The sequence below is a fragment of the Ahaetulla prasina genome, chromosome 1 (genome assembly GCF_028640845.1).
Source record: "Ahaetulla prasina isolate Xishuangbanna chromosome 1, ASM2864084v1, whole genome shotgun sequence".
Taxonomy (NCBI): Eukaryota; Metazoa; Chordata; class Lepidosauria; order Squamata; family Colubridae; genus Ahaetulla; species Ahaetulla prasina.
In genome coordinates this window covers 300,572,607-300,589,212 of record NC_080539.1, presented here as the reverse complement: position 1 = coordinate 300,589,212, position 16,606 = coordinate 300,572,607, and the positions used below count along the sequence as shown (strand labels likewise).

At 39.1% G+C, this 16,606-nt stretch overlaps 1 protein-coding gene across 1 annotated transcript in view; it reads left to right on the top strand.

Annotated features, from left to right (window-relative positions):
* Positions 1 to 16,606, top strand: part of SLC8A3 (solute carrier family 8 member A3) — a 276,874-nt gene that overhangs the window by 60,090 nt on the left and 200,178 nt on the right. The window contains exon 3 of the mRNA XM_058161924.1: positions 2,866 to 4,688. Coding sequence (XP_058017907.1) covers positions 2,923 to 4,688 — 1,766 coding nt within the window. The 5' untranslated portion in view covers positions 2,866 to 2,922. The remainder of the gene's footprint in view (positions 1 to 2,865; positions 4,689 to 16,606) is intronic.

Sequence of the window (16,606 nt, the reverse complement as noted above, 5' to 3'; positions counted from 1 at the left end):
GACTTACAACAGTTCATTTAGTGACCATTCGAGCTTGCACATAGATTGTTTAAATTCAGACTTCAGAAAACAGTAGATGGACCTTGGCAATAGTGAGCAATAATAGGTCTTGTGTTTTGAGTCTGCTTCTCAAAATGCGAGATTGAATTCCTGAGAAGGAGGGAAGGAGATTTTAAAGCGACATAAATATTTTGTAAGCTCCTGCCTCACCCCACATGACCCCTCCTGATTTTGCTATCCGTATTGATGGCTCAAAAATTAAAAATGGTGTATTTCTCCATGTTGGCAATGTTAATGGAGCTGTCCATCCATATTATTAACAGAACAAGGCATTTGGAATATCATGAAAGGGCAACCCATAACATTTAATTTATTTATGTTGCATTTGGACTATCAGCAAGAAGAATGTATAGGTAATTGGCCTCAAATGTCAAAATAGCTTGTTTAGCCACTGGATATGAGTTAGTTAGATGCCATTGACTTCTGATAATTACACAGAAAACTGCTTGCTAGAAATAAGTCTTCGATTCAATCCTTCCATTTTATCTGTTATCTTTCACTTCTTCTTCCCTCAACTTAGGTAGTCCTCGACTTACAACAGTTCATTTAGTGACCGTTCGAAGTTACAACGGCACTGAAAAAAGTGACTTATGACCATTTTTCACACTTATGACTGTTGCAGCATCCCCTTGGTCACGTGATCAAAATTCAGATGCTTGGCAACTGACTTGTATCTATGACAGTTGCAAAGTTCTGAGGTGATGTGATCACCTTTTCCGGCCTTCTGACAAGCAAAATCAATGGGAAAGTCAGATTCATTTAACAATTTAACAAGCTGTTACTAACTTAACAACTGCAGTGATTCTAGTTAACAACTGTGGCAAAAAAGGTCATATGATGAGGCAAAACTTGCTTAACAAATGTCTCACTTAACGACAGAAATATTGGACTGAATTATAGATGTACATCAAGGACTACCTGTATAATCATTTTTTAAGTCCAGGGATGTTGAGTGCTGGATGCTATTTTCTGTTCTAGCTCTGAAAATTAGTTGCAGCCAGGTTTAATAGATGCCTGAAGCACGCGTAGGTATTTGTTGTTTCACTGTATGGCTGTCCTAAATTTTACAGAATTTTCTAAAGCAGCTTTTCCCAATTTAGATTCATTGAACTACATTTCCTAGAATTGTGAACCAAGAATTTTGTCAGCTGTAGTCCAGCATGTCTGGATTCTATATCAAGGGACATCACCCTAGGAAAACCTTTTTTAGAAAACCATTTTTCAATTCTGGGATTAAAATTAGTATACTCAAGCTAAATACTATTTCACATACAGATTTTAGAGTTTATTTCAAATCGGATTTATTTTTATTGATGCTGCTTTTCTTCACTGTATGGTAGTCAAAAATAGTGGCCCTATGTTATAGTGCTATTTCGCCAATCTTCTTTCACAATGCTTTCCAGAAGAAAAAGAAAAGAGTAAACTTGAGCCACTTTAACTATGTCTTACTAGATTTTTCAAATGAGATCTATATGTCCGTCCACTAATATGGACACCCAGATCTTAACAGAAAATATTATCATCGTTCTGAAATATTGAACCTGTTCTGTATTTATTTTAAATACTTATACCATACCCTCAAATTTGTTTCAGCAACTGTAATAATATGTGGGAATGAAGTTGGAAGACAGATGGAAGAGTGGAAGAGTAGGCAATTGTCAGATAAGGGGCAGCTGAAAGAATAGGTGTAGGTAAACATCTTAAAAGGGACCATCCCTAGCTTCTTGAACTGTAAAGGTGAGAGGAGAGACTTCTACTTCTAAGACTGTTTAATGTACCGTATGATAGAGCTAGTACTTCTTGAGCTAGCACATCTAGGATGTGCTTCTTGTCTGGACTACCTTATAAGGTGGACAGCCACTCACACAATTCAAATCAAAACAAAATCTGGATAAGATGTTGAATTTGAACCAAGAAAAGCTGAACCGGGGAAACCCAGTTCAATTTCCTATTCAGGCACTGCGTTTATTGAGTGTCCTAGAAGGGTTCTTTCAGTCCAATCTCCCTGGTGGTAGAGTTGCAATCAGTAAGTTAAAATTAGTGTTGACTTCAGAACATTTTGCAGCTCTTTACTAGGAATTACTAGGATCTTATTCTAACCAACATTCATAGGATTATATCATAAACAAGTGCCAATTTATCATGTTATCTTGCTTTAGGGCAAAATTGGAATACCTGATGTGATTCTTTGATAACAATTCAGTTGATATCAAGATAGTAATCATGTCTAAGATAAATAACAAGGTTGGTTATTCTGTGCTCAGTACAGACAGTTTCCCTCTATTCTACTGATAAGCCAGGGGTATCAAACTGGATTTCTTTGAGGGCTGGATCAGCATTGTAGTTCTCCTCTGTGGGTCGCCTGGGGTGGGAGGGAGGAGATAGGACAGATGCCTCATGCAGTACCCTGCTGGCCAAAAGCCCCCCACCCACTCCCCATTTTGGCCAGCAAGGTACTGCAGGAGGCTCTTCAGGCTGAAAACGGGGCACAAGGAGGCCGCGCAGGTCCCCATGCGTCATTTTGGCTGCCAGAGGCACTGTGGGCCAGCCCTTTGCTATTTCCAGGCTGGCCTGTGGGCCAGATTTGAGCAACCAGGCCACGGGCCTTGAGTTTGACCCCCCTGTAATAAGCAAATAATTCAATCTTGTGTGATCCACGTAAAATTAACCAAATATGATTACGATACATCAGATAGTATAACTAGTTGTGAATAACAGAACACATGAATATTAATGGCATTAATTGTAATGTCAGTTCTTCCTTTTATTTCTTTCAGTCTCATGGTTTTAATCTTTTTATTTCAGATTCTTAACCTGAACAGAAGACCTTTGCTCCTGTGCTGTGGATGTTAAGCCTTGTGTATGGCGCGGTTAAAGTTACAACCTGTCACCTCAGCCTTCCTCCGGTTTGGGCTTTTTACTTTTGTCCTTTTTTTACATGGTCTACAAGTAGATGCTGGCACAGGGACAGATTCACCAAACATAGGACATAACACCTCATGCTCCGGTTCTTCAGAGTGCAAGGAGGGTGTTATCCTGCCAATATGGTACCCAGAAAACCCATCCTTGGGGGACAAAATTGCCAGAGTTATTGTTTATTTTGTGGCACTCATATATATGTTTCTTGGAGTTTCTATCATTGCCGACCGTTTCATGGCTTCCATAGAAGTCATTACATCCCAAGAGAAAGAGATTACAGTCAGGAAACCCAACGGAGAAGCCATCACCACCACCATCCGAATATGGAATGAAACCGTTTCCAATTTGACCCTCATGGCTCTTGGTTCCTCTGCTCCGGAGATCCTTTTGTCATTGATAGAGGTATGTGGTCATGGATTCATTGCTGGTGAGCTGGGCCCTTCTACCATCGTTGGTAGTGCAGCTTTCAATATGTTTATCATCATAGCCATCTGTGTCTATGTCATTCCTGATGGGGAGACGAGGAAGATAAAACATTTGAGGGTTTTCTTTGTCACGGCTGCCTGGAGCATCTTTGCCTATATCTGGTTATACATGATCCTTGCGGTCTTTTCTCCAGGTGTGGTTCAGGTATGGGAAGGCTTGCTCACTCTGTTTTTCTTCCCTGTTTGTGTCATCCTGGCTTGGATTGCAGACAGAAGGCTGTTTCTCTATAAATATATGCACAAAAAGTACCGTACTGACAAACACAGGGGTATTATCATTGAGACAGAAGGGGATCACCCCAAAGGGATTGAAATGGATGGTAAGATGATGAACTCCCATTTTTTAGATGGAAACCTAGTGCCTATGGAGGGAAAAGAGGTGGATGAGTCTCGCAAAGAGATGATCCGGATCCTCAAGGACCTGAAACAAAAGCACCCAGAAAAAGACTTAGATCAGCTGGTAGAAATGGCCAACTACTATGCTTTATCCCACCAGCAAAAAAGCAGAGCGTTCTATCGGATTCAAGCTACCAGGATGATGACTGGAGCAGGAAATATTCTCAAAAAGCATGCAGCTGATCAAGCCAAGAGGAGTACTAGCTTGCATGAAGTACGGCCAGAGGAGCCAGAAGAATTCATCTCCAAAATTTATTTTGATCCTTGCTCCTATCAGTGTCTTGAGAACTGTGGTGCTGTCCTCCTAACTGTTGTCCGGAAAGGAGGTGATGTCTCCAAGACCATCTATGTGGATTACAAAACAGAAGATGGCTCTGCTAATGCTGGGGCTGACTACGAATTTACAGAAGGGACAGTTGTTTTAAAGTCTGGAGAGACCCAGAAAGAGTTCTCCATAGGGATCATTGATGATGATATCTTTGAAGAGGATGAGCACTTTTTTGTGCGTCTTAGCAACCTACGGGTGATTGATGCAGAGGAACCTCCTGAACTCAACAAACTGCCATATCCCAAGGCCATACTGGTCTCACCTTGTGTGGCCACTGTGACTATCTTAGATGATGACCATGCAGGCATCTTCACCTTCGAGTGTGATGTGATACATATCAGTGAGAGCATTGGGGTGATGGAGGTGAAAGTTCTTAGAACATCTGGTGCACGGGGTACAGTCATAGTCCCCTTTAGAACAGTTGAAGGAACAGCAAAAGGAGGTGGAGAGGATTTTGAAGACAGTTATGGAGAATTGGAATTCAAGAATGATGAAACTGTGTAAGTAACTAATTTTCTTTATTTTAATAGTCATCTGTATTTAACCCTACAATTTTCATCCATCACAGGTAAACATGGTTAACATGGACCCTCCTCTCCTCTCCTCTAGTTTCCATACTTACCTTTTCTACATAAGAATCTTGTAGCAGGATCTAGTTCCTTCTCTTTCTCAGAGATGAATTAATGGATATATAGAAGCTTTTTGAAGGCCTAAATAGCCTAACAGTTGCTTAATATTTATTTTAAAGAATCTGCCAAGATTTAATACTAAAACACTTCAAAACTCAAGCCAATAGAGTCTTGATCATGTTAGCTGCATATACTTAATGGATTGAATTATCCTTGACCATCAAAACCTTGAATTACCAAATTAATCTAGGATTCCCCAATTTGCTGCCTTCCAGATATGATAGATTTCTTCTCCTGTGGGTTATGCTGACTGGGAATTATGAAATTTAAAATCCCACCCATCCAGAGGGCATCTGGTTGGGGAAGGCTGCTCTCATCAATTAGCTATTCTTTTCATGAACCAAATTAATAATTCCTTTTTTTAAAAAAAGCAGTAATAGTTCATTACTTTGAGAATGATTTTTCAATCAGTTTTCAAGAATGGACTCAATAATTTTCATATAGCAAATTAGATTTTACTATAATGGGATTGTGTATTACTAAATAATGATACAGTATACTATATTACTATATTAATCTCTGACGTAGCAGATCCTGTAAACAAATTCCTCTATTAGCAAAGCCTACTTGAACATTGAATAAGAAACATTCACCAGACAGAATTTGGTTACCTGTTCCTTTTCTATTGCCACTTTCTTTTGATTCAAAAGGTTTTTATTTAAATGTTGAAGAGGGAAGAATTAATATGCCTCCAATGTAATCATCTCTTTCAGGAAAGCCTTAATAATAGTCTTCTACAACGTAACAGTCCACTCCATGGATGTGTTTTCCTCTGTGTATCTCTACAGTTTATTCCAGTTGATGTCACTGTGAGATTCTGTTATGGAATGCAAGCAAATTAGCATCCTGTCCTCACCTTGCTCAGGAAAAAGCAGATAGTTCAGTGATTTTACATGATAAAGGCATCACTAGTTAAAAAAAAAAAGTAAGACATTATTTCTGCGTTTAATCTCAGAGAACTCTTGCCAGTTAGTGTGGAATAACCACACCGAGCTAAACTGATTAACATTGTGACTTGATTTAATGCATCGACTATGCTCCAGTAAGCAAAGGTCTTAAGCAATACAGAAACAATAACGTGGCATTTAAAAAATCCTGCCCACTGACATCATAGCCAATTACATCACACATGCTCACTGCATTTTCATGGTTAATTACCTTAATTACCTGCCCTAATTTTCTGTTCCTTCAGGGGGAGATTCTGCATGTTGTGCTACATCAGATGTGTCAAATAGTCGCTGGTTTGTCAAAGAAACACCAGATTATTCAGACCAAGGAGTTCTGCTTGAAAGTCTGCTTGACTTTCACATAATGATTCGTTACTCTTTCCCATATAGATTAGGCTTCTGCAGATGTTCAGCTCGTTCACAAGAGGATTCAAAACTACTTGGCTATAAGGGTGGGCCTCTAGGCTGCTGTCCACCCCTGGTGTTTCAAATATGATCAAAAAGTGTGAGAGAGCTTCTGTTTGAATGTACAGGTAGTCCTCACTTTACGGCCACAATTGAGCCCAAAATTTATGTCGTTAAGTTAAGTGAGAAATTTGTTAAATGAGCTTTGCCCCATTTTACGATTTTTCTTGCCACATTTGTTAAGTGAATCTGGCTTCCCCCATTGATTTTGCTTGTCAGAAGGTCACAAAAGGTAAATCACATGAACCCAGGACACTGCAGCCATCATTGTCAAGCATCCGAATGTAAATCACATAACGATGGGGATGCTGTAATGGTCATAAGTGTGAAAAATGGTCATAAGGCGCTTTTTTCGGTGCTGTTCTAACTTCAAACAGTCAGTAACTGAACTGTTGTAAGTCGAGGATGACCTGTAGTCAGGTTCTTGGCTGAGCTGAGTTGTGTTCCAGCAAACATGAATAGAAGTCCTTTAAAGCAGGAGTCTCCAACCTTGGTCCCTTTAAGACTTGTGGACTTCAACTCCCAGAGTTCCTCAGCCAGCTTTGCAGCTTTAAAGCAGGGACTCTGGGAGTTGAAGTCCACAAGTCTTAAAGGGACCAAGGTTGGAGACCCCTGCTTTAAACCACCATGCTCAGCTAAGAGATGATGATTTTTTGTGTACACCCACATATTCACAGTGAACATCTGCAGAGCGTATCATGTTAGTAAGTTCACATCCCAAGTTGTACAAAAGATGTGTCAGGGAGTAGGTTTTGGCCTTCTGGCAGATACATTATTTAAGCGCCAGTTCTTCACAAGCCATTGACCAGAGGTGATTGCCGTGGATGCATTTTCTTAACCCATAAGTGGCAACGGGGAGGAATCTCATTAAAATGCTGAAGGAGATAAAGCAATTTTGATTCTTTAAAATATACTTCCCTGAGAGGAACACGGGGGGGGGGGAAGGGGGAAATATCTGAAGCAAAATTTTGAAGGAAGTTGATCCTGCCACAGTTCTTACTTATTGCTTCTGTAGCTCTAGTATGGTCAAAGTTTCCTCACCTAAATTTGAGCTGGAAAAATGCACTGTTGGCATATAGCTGGTTGAGATGATTTTCTTTTGAACACATTGTGATTTCATTGGGAATCTAATGTTTATAAATTACTGCTTAATCCTGCAGGTAATGTAGATTCCGTTTTTACTTGGCTTCTCCCAACAGAGCTGGCAATCTGCAGTTCTCTGGCATGATTTCAGCTTCACCTCTGTAAATTCCCTTTTGGATTCTTATAGGTGTTTTGGGAATTTTTGCATCACATCTTCATCCTAAAGCTTTAGGTCAGAAAAAATTAAATGCAATAAAATAAGTTGAATTGTAAACGCAGAGTGGGATTCAAGAATTACTTCCAAAGCATTGTGCATAGAAAAATATTTCAGTTTGCCACTGGAAAAGGCAGAACATTGGTGTCAGCGGAGGGTGTTCCAAATCTGGGATGTCACCAGTGAGAAGACCAGTTGCAAATGGTCCTTGGATCAGCTCTGGTCATAGACCGGAGCCAACATTTCATCAATTTTCTTACAGGTTAGGATCCTGGAAAAATTCCCACTATCTGAATTCTGCTGATATCAGTTGAGCCTCCGATCTGTGACAGTTAGTTATCAATATTTAGTATCCATAGAATTTATTTTTTTTAGGTTATCCTGGAGCCTTCTTTCCCATGAGTCTGCTTCTCATTAATATGTGCTTCAGACATTCATTCCAATATTGTACCCTCTGTAAAAACTTTTTCCTGTTGTCCCTTTTTACTTGAGTTTCAAACAATGATTTTCAATCCCCCTTTACTGCCGCTAAGACTCAGCACAACAGTAATTCATGTTTGTGTTCTCAAGGCTTTAATAGGAACGGCAGCAGAATCAAGAGTTTTGTTTTGTTCGTTTGTTTTTGTTTTTAATCATCTAATGTTCTCAGAGCTGATTCTTTTAATACTTAGTAGTGCAACACTGGCTGGTATATACAGCTGTAATGCCTTAAAATCTATCAAGTAAGTTTCATTTATTTTAGTGCATGTTTTTCAAATTCAAGGGACTTTGGAGCGCATATATCTCTAACCTTTTTAACCAGGGGTTTTTAAACTTAATAACTGATATGGGGAAAGAAACCTGGAGCGGATCTACTAGGGTTATTTCCTCTTTCCTTCATCTCCTTTACAAATAGCCCTCACCTGAATCCTTGCCACTTTTGGCCTGAACCTGCCCTTACTCAAGAACCTATCCACAGGTCACTCATTCTTATACTGGATCTTAGAGCTCATCCCAAAAATCCTGCAATGCTCTAAAAACTGCTGGAATGCTTTCCGAGAAGAAAAACGGGGATTCTGTAGGAGATGTGTAAGTGGATAAATGATAGCCCCCAAAAAGAGGGCCGGAAAATGAATTATGACAACCCATTTGGCATTCCAAGCCAAGTCTTCTCTTCAGTATTTCCCTCAATCACAGTTGTTTTATGCCTGGTTGGATGCATTGATTTCACTGAGGATTTTGTTAGTGTGTTCACATCTGTCCCTTCAAAGAGAGATGTGCTTCTTAATCAATGAAAATTGTTTAAAGGGAAAATGGATTTATAGGCCAATTCCTGGCCCTACCACCATTCTTAAAAGTGTGCATTTGTAAAAGTAGGTCTGCTATACTTATGTAGGCTTTGTATGCAGAATTTGTGCAAGCTATCGAATTGTGTAGGAGGTTGGTGATAGAGATGTAAAAGTTGAGTGAGGTCTTAATTTCCCCCTGCTTATATGGGGTTTATTTTATTGGTTTTATTGGTTGGGTGCATTGACTACATAGTGAGATAATGTTGTAGCTCTAGGGATTTTGTAACATTAGCTTTCAAATTAAGTATGCAGTATGTCCTTGGTTTTGCCAATAAAATTCATGGTTCCATTACAAGAGTAGTATTAGAGCTTAATATTAAGAATCACTCTTCAGTATTAAACTTGGAGACAAGTTGGCTATTAGCCCAGTGAATGAAATGACCATCACTAATCTTTTGCATGAAGTCTATTATTATTTCTTAATACATGTTGTATATTCAAAGCTACAGACTAAAAGGCCAACTTACATAGTTGACACCACTGTCTTTAGCAGTTTTCTTCCATCAGCCAGCCAGCTCAGACCCTTGATTTACTGGGAAGCTGAGAGTGATAACAACTGATGCAAGTAGATAAATCTTAGAATGAAGATTGAGCATGGATTAGGGTTGATGTGTGTGAGAGAAGGCAATGGAAAGTGCTTACTTCTTTTTTTTATAAAAAGTTTTTTTATTTTAAAACAAACATTACATTGTTAATATGTCATCTAGGTACAAATTCTTATGTCATCATTATTAACGCTTACCATCATTTTCTTAATATATATATATTTCTTTGCTTTTACATTTCAATTTAATATATCTCCTATTAAGACATTTTCCTTCCAAATTTATTCAATTTTATACCACTTTTTGTCCATATTCGTTTTCTATCCAATGGTAAAATTGTTCCCATGTGTTACGATACTCTGATTCTTCCTTCCCTTTAGAATAGAATAGAATAGAATAGAATAGAATAGAATAGAATAGAATAGAATAGAATAGAATAGAATAGAATAGAATAGAATAGAATAGAATAGAATAGAATAGAACAGAACAGAACAGAACAGAACAGAACAGAATTCTTTATTGGCCAAGTCTGATTGGACACACCAGGAATTTGTCTTGGTGTATAGAATAGAATAGAAGAATAGAATAGAATTTTATTGGCCAAGTGTGATTGGACACAAGGAATTTGTCTTGGTGCATATGCTCTCAGTGTACATAAAAGAAAAGATACGTTCATCAAGGTACAACATTTACAACACAATTGATGATCAATATATCAATATAAATCATAAGGATTGCCAGCAACAAGTTATAGTCATACAGTCATAAGTGGAAAGAGATCGGTGATGGGAACTATGAAACGATTAATAATAGTGCAGATTCAGTAAATAGTCTGACAGTGTTGAGGGAATTATTTGTTTAGCAGAGTGATGGCCTTCGGGAAAAAACTGTTCTTGTGTCTAGTTGTTCTGGTGTTCAGTGCTCTATAGCGTCGTTTTGAGGGTAGGAGTTGAAACAGTTTATGTCCTGGATGCGAGGGATCTGCAAATATTTTCACGGCCCTCTTCTTGATTCGTGCAGTATACAGGTCCTCAATGGCAGGCAAGTTGGTAGCAATTATTTTTTCTGCAGTTCTAATTATCCTCTGAAGTCTGTGTTTTTCTTGTTGGGTTGCAGAACCAAACCAGACAGTTATAGAGGTGCAAATGACAGACTCAATAATTCCTCTGTAGAATTGGATCAGCAGCTCCTTGGGCAGTTTGAGCTTACTGAGTTGACGCAGAAAGAACATTCTTTGTTGTCCTTTTTTAATGATGTTTTTGATGTTAGCTGTCCATTTGAGATCTTGCGATATGATAGAACCCAGAAATTTGAAGGTTTCTACTGTTGATACTGTGTTGTCAAGTATTGTGAGAGGTGGAAGTATGGAAGGGTTTTTCCTAAAGTCTACCACCATTTCTACGGTTTTGAGTGTGTTCAGTTCCAGATTGTTTTGGTTGCACCACAAGGCTAGTCGTTCGACCTCTCGTCTATATGCGGATTCGTCATTGTCTCGAATGAGACCAATCACTGTTGTGTCATCTGCGAACTTCAGTAGCTTAACAGATGGATCATTGGAGATGCAGTCATTGGTATACAGAGAGAAGAGAAGTGGGGAGAGCACACAGCCTTGGGGGCCCCTGTGCTAATTGTACAGGTATTTGATGTGATCTTGCTTAGCTTCACCTGCTGCTTCCTGTTTGTTAGGAAGCTTGTGATCCACTTACAAGTCTGTTCCGGTACCTGTAGCTGGTTTAGCTTAGTTAGAAGAATGTCTGGAATGATGGTATTGAATGCTGAACTAAAGTCTACAAAAAGGACCCTTGCATAGGTCTTTGGAGACTCAAGATGTTGTAGGATGTAGTGCAGAGCCATATTAACAGCATCATCTGTTGATCTATTTGCTCGGTATGCAAATTGCAAGGGGTCTAACAGCGGATTCGTGATGGTTTTCAGGTAGGAAAGCACTAGCCTTTCAAAGGTTTTCATGACTACAGATGTTAGAGCAACTGGTCTGTAGTCATTCAGTTCCTTGATGGTGGGCTTCTTGGCACTGGGATGATGGTAGAGCGTTTGAAGCAAGAAGGAACATAGCACATCTCTAGTGATTTATTGAAAATATGGGTGAAGATGGGGGCCAATTGGTCAGCACAGACTTTTAAGCAAGAAGGAGTTATCTTGTCTGGGCCTGGAGCTTTTCCTGGCTTATGTCTGTGAAATAGGTCCTGCACTTCCTTTTCTGTGATCACTAGGGGTTGTGAACCCAATGAAATGGGGTCAGTTGTAGGAGGCTTGGCTGTTGTTGGTGTGTCTGAGATGGGGGTTGTGGAGATAGGTGGCTGTAGTTTCCTTTCAAACCTGCAGTAAAACTCATTCAGGTCATCTGCCAGTTGTTGATTACCTTCAGCCTGGGAAGGAGGTTTGCCATAGCCGGTGATATTTTTAAGAGTTTTCCACATGTTTGCTGGTTCATTTGCTGAAAATATATACGCTCTCAGTGTACATAAAAGAAAAGATACATTCGTCAAGAATCGTAAGGTACAACACTTAATGATAGTCATAGGGAAACAGTCAATATAAATCTTAAGGATACCAGTAACAAGGTTACAGTCATACAGTCATAAGTGGGAAGAGATGGGTGATAGGAACGATGAGAAGATTAATAGTAATGCAGACTTGGTAGCTAGTTTGACAGTGTTGAAGGAATTATTTGTTTAGCAGAGTAATTTAATTGCCAATGTTAATCTGTTCATTTCTGCACATTCTAATATTTTCTTAATTATCTCTCTCTCTGTAGGGATTTTTTCCGCTTTCCAATTTTGTGCAAATACAATTCTCGCTGCAGTTATATATCCATGTATCCAATCAGTATTTTTGTTACTAAATTTTTCAGATAAAATACCCAAAAAAACCAGTTGCAGTTTTAAATCAATTGAAAGTGCTTACTTCTCAACCTCCACTGTGCTTACACTGAATAGGCAGAAAATCACTTTTCAGCACTGTTTTAACTTCCTTTATTCATAGGGAGAATTAGAAAACTCAGTGGTATGCTATCAGCAATTTGCTATACACTAATTCTAAATCTGTCAATTCTAATATTCGGATAGGTCACACTGATACTGTCTGGGCATATTTAATTAGATGATGATGATGATGATATCCATTCAGTTGTGTTTAACTCTTGGCAATTCTATGGACTGGGTCTCTCCACATCTTCTGATCTTGCACTACTTCTTTGAGTTTTTCCTGTGCTTTGGCTGGTGTCAGCTTTGATGGAGTATTTATTTTGTTTTGTTTTATTATTATTTTATTTTATTTGTTACTACATTATTTAACTGCCCATCTCCCTAAATACAAGAATGGCATAAAAGCTATAGCCAAACCAGTAGTCAACCTTTTTATACCTACTGCCCACTTTTGTATCTCTGTTAGTAGGAAAATTTTCTAACCACCCACCGGTTCCACAGTAATGCACCGTGTATCGTCGTCTGCGCATGCTTCTCGCACATCGTGGATTGGGTTTGGGGGGGGCACCGGCTACCAGCTCTGCTTGTCTGTTACAGCTGGGTGGTGTGGGGGGAGATGTGCGAGCTATTCTGGGATGAGGCTCTTTTGTTTGCGGTCGCACTATAGCGCCATTTAGTTTCACTTACGTAACGCGAACTGAACTTATGTACGGGCGATACAAATAGTATATTTCCAGAAATTTAAATTGTCATGGGGAATTTTATGGAAACCTAATGAAAATGTTTTTAAATAATGCTATGATTTTTTTTAAAAAAGTCAATTAAATTAAAAAAAAGGAAAGTGCTTCAGTATCGGACAGTATCGGCTTAGGACCTGGGTACTTACGGGACCGCCTGCTGTTACCATATGCCTCCCACCGACCCGTACGCTCCCACAGAGAGGGACTTCTCAGGGTGCCGTCCGCCAAACAATGTCGGTTGGCGGCCCCCAGGGGAAGGGCCTTCTCTGTGGGGGCTCCCACACTCTGGAACGAGCTTCCCCCGGGTTTACGCCAAATACCTGACCTTCGGACATTTCGTTGCGAACTCAAGACTCACCTTTTTATCCGCGCGGGGCTGGCTTAAATCGGGATTTTAATCTTAAATTTATTAATTTTAAACGGGGTTTTAGTATGGTAAATTTTAATCACTGGGCTAATTTAAATAAGTTTTTTAAATCGTATTTTAAATCTGTATATTGTATTGTCGGTTTTTTATTATGCCTGTACACCGCCCTGAGTCCTTCGGGAGAAGGGCGGTATAAAAATCAAATAAAATAAATAAATAAATAAATAAATAAATAAATAAAACCCCTACCGCCCACCATGAAAGCTGGAATGCCCACTAGTGGGCGGTAGGGACCAGGTTGACTACCACTGGCCTAAACAATATCACAACTATTTAAACCGCTTAAAAAGTAAATACCATATAAAGGAAAATATTCAACTAAACACAGTACACTTATCATGCAGGCCCCCACTTGATATCCTCAGGGTTTCTGGAAGAACCAGTCTTACCTCAGAGTATGAGGGGTGTCAGGGTAGTGGGGTCCTCACTCAAAAGCTCTGCCAATTGAAACCATATGCTCTCAAATATCTATCCATAGGAAAGAAAGCATTGGTGCTTATTTTCCTGGTTCAGGTGGGAGGAATAAAGAAGTAGGGGAATCCACTAACCAGAGGTCATGATAATTACAGTCCAGGCAGAATAGCTGGCCATCATCATTACCGATAAGTGAAAAGTGTCCTTTTTAGGGCAGTTGTATTTTTAACAATACTGTTTCTAATATGAAATTGTGATAATTTGAAGATAAATATTTAAATGAATACATTCACAATATTGAGATGAATAGATAATTGGAACAAGGTAATTTTTATGTTAAAAAGCACTGATATTTTAGACAGTCGCATATTTCTATCTTGTAATGTTTTGATACTGGGAAAACTGTCCAATATCAAAGTGGAAGTTTTATTATTAAGTATTGGCTTGACATTCTCCAAGCTGGATGTGTTCCAAAGTTGTAAATCTGATATGCTTTCTTCTTTTCTTAGGAGGTAATAATCTGTAAAAGTATCTATTCCCTTCATTTGATTTTCACTGTATATTTGCTGCATAGAACTATGAGTATTAATTGGCAGCAATGAGTTGAAGAGAGAATTGCGATGTATAAATGTTGAATTCTTCTTTACAACAGGTCTTCAAATTGGCTGGTTGGTCATCTGTCAGAGATGTGCCTGCAGTGACCAATGGGTTAGACTAGATCGCCTCTAAGATTTCTGTTTCTATGACCTTATTTCATTTTATTTAGGTACCTGTTAATGATATTCCTGCTTTTCTTCCCAGAGCTTTGAATGGCATTCATAATTCTCTTGTATGAATTTTATCCTCATAAAAAAATTGTGAGGTAGGCCAGGGGTGAAATCTAAAAATTTTCCCTACCGGTTTGGTGGGCATGGCTTAATTGGTGGGTGTGGCTTGGTGGTCAGGTGACCTGGTGGGCATGGCTTGGTGGTCAGGTGACTGAATGGGCATGGCCAATAATAATAAATAATAAAAATAATAAGCAAAGTATACAAAATTTGGGAGTGCACCTGTCTACCTTCTTTAAAAATAGAGGCACTGGTCTACTAGCCACCTACAGCACTGATCAGCTGTAGTGCGGGCCTTTGAAGCGCCGCGGCAGTCATTTAAGTCCGTTTGCAGCTATATCACCACCGAGAGCTTCAGCGACAAAGAAGAGGAACAGTGATGCGTGGGCGGTGGGGGAGGGGGGCAGGGATTTTTGCTACCGGTTCTCCGAACTACCTGCCCCCATCGCTACCAGATCGCGCGATCCAGTCCAAACCGGGAGCATTTCACCCCTGAGGTAGGTTAATTTGAAAGATAGTGATAGAACCAAAGTGATTTGAGGGTGGCTTGATCCCTGCATTAGACTGTTAATTGCCCCACTTATATAGATTGCATAGGGTTGGAGCATATGGTGGATGGCTTGCAAGGAAATGAGGAGATATTTTCAGAATTTGCAAACTCAGTTTATTGAAATTAGATATCCTGACAATTTCTAAAAGCAGAGACATTCTGATCAGCTCTGTGATCTCTTATAGCCTTTATGATGGTGGCTGATGAAAAGTACATGGAATGAAGATTAGTGGATGGAATGGATCTGTGATATCTTCAATTCAAGGCGACTCCCATACAATCTGTGACCTAAATGAAATATGTCAGCAGAGAATATGTGAGGAGCATTCTTAGCATTAAAAGACCTTGGCGGGAAGGCTGCGAGATTAATGCTCATAGGAAGGACATGAATTTATATAACCATAGAGAGAGCAAGCCCTAACATGCCATTTTTGAGACAGACTAAACAACTAGTTTGTGACTGTTGGTGTTTCAATTACTCTTCACTGTGGTATGAAATAATATTGCTGTTTGGTGTACCTTAGCAATATGTGTGTTCCCTTCAGGTATTTTAGAAGTGTGGGCAAAAGTATTTTCCCTGACTTCTTTCTGTTGTCAGGAAAGTTTAATTTTGTTTTGTAATCTTAGGGTTAGAAACTTTTCCCTCCTCACCTCCAAGTCTTGTAGTGGAAAGAGAATATATATAGTAGGTCTAACTTAGCTTCTGCTAGTGGTGTTGCTGGCCACTTGCTTTATCAAATCTGCAGGCAACTTCCATTTTTGATCAGAAGAACTTGACAGCACATGTTTATCCTTATGAATCCTTCTATTCATTTTGATCCACAGAAGAACATTCATTAAGACCTTATGTCAATTGAATAGAAGGATTTCATGACAGTGATTCTTAAATTGCAGTTGTATAACCTAATCGTAATCATCTCAATTAGATATTGCTGCAGATTTCGGGAGAGCAACAGAATAAAGGGCTTTTTAAAAATCCCCCTGCCTTTCAATTAGACTCTTGTAATTAATATACATGCTCACACATTATCTCTCTGCATGTATGAGGGCGGGGGTAAGGGGGATGTAGAGAAAGAGTTTCCCTAATCCTATTGAAATATCAACATGCATATACGAGACACTCATTTCTTAAATGCATAAATCTGCTAAGATTAAATAATTCAGAAGGCTATGTTGAACTTCCCAATAGAATACCTTATAGCAGGGAGCAAGAAACTTTTTGAATAGTGAATACATTTTAAACC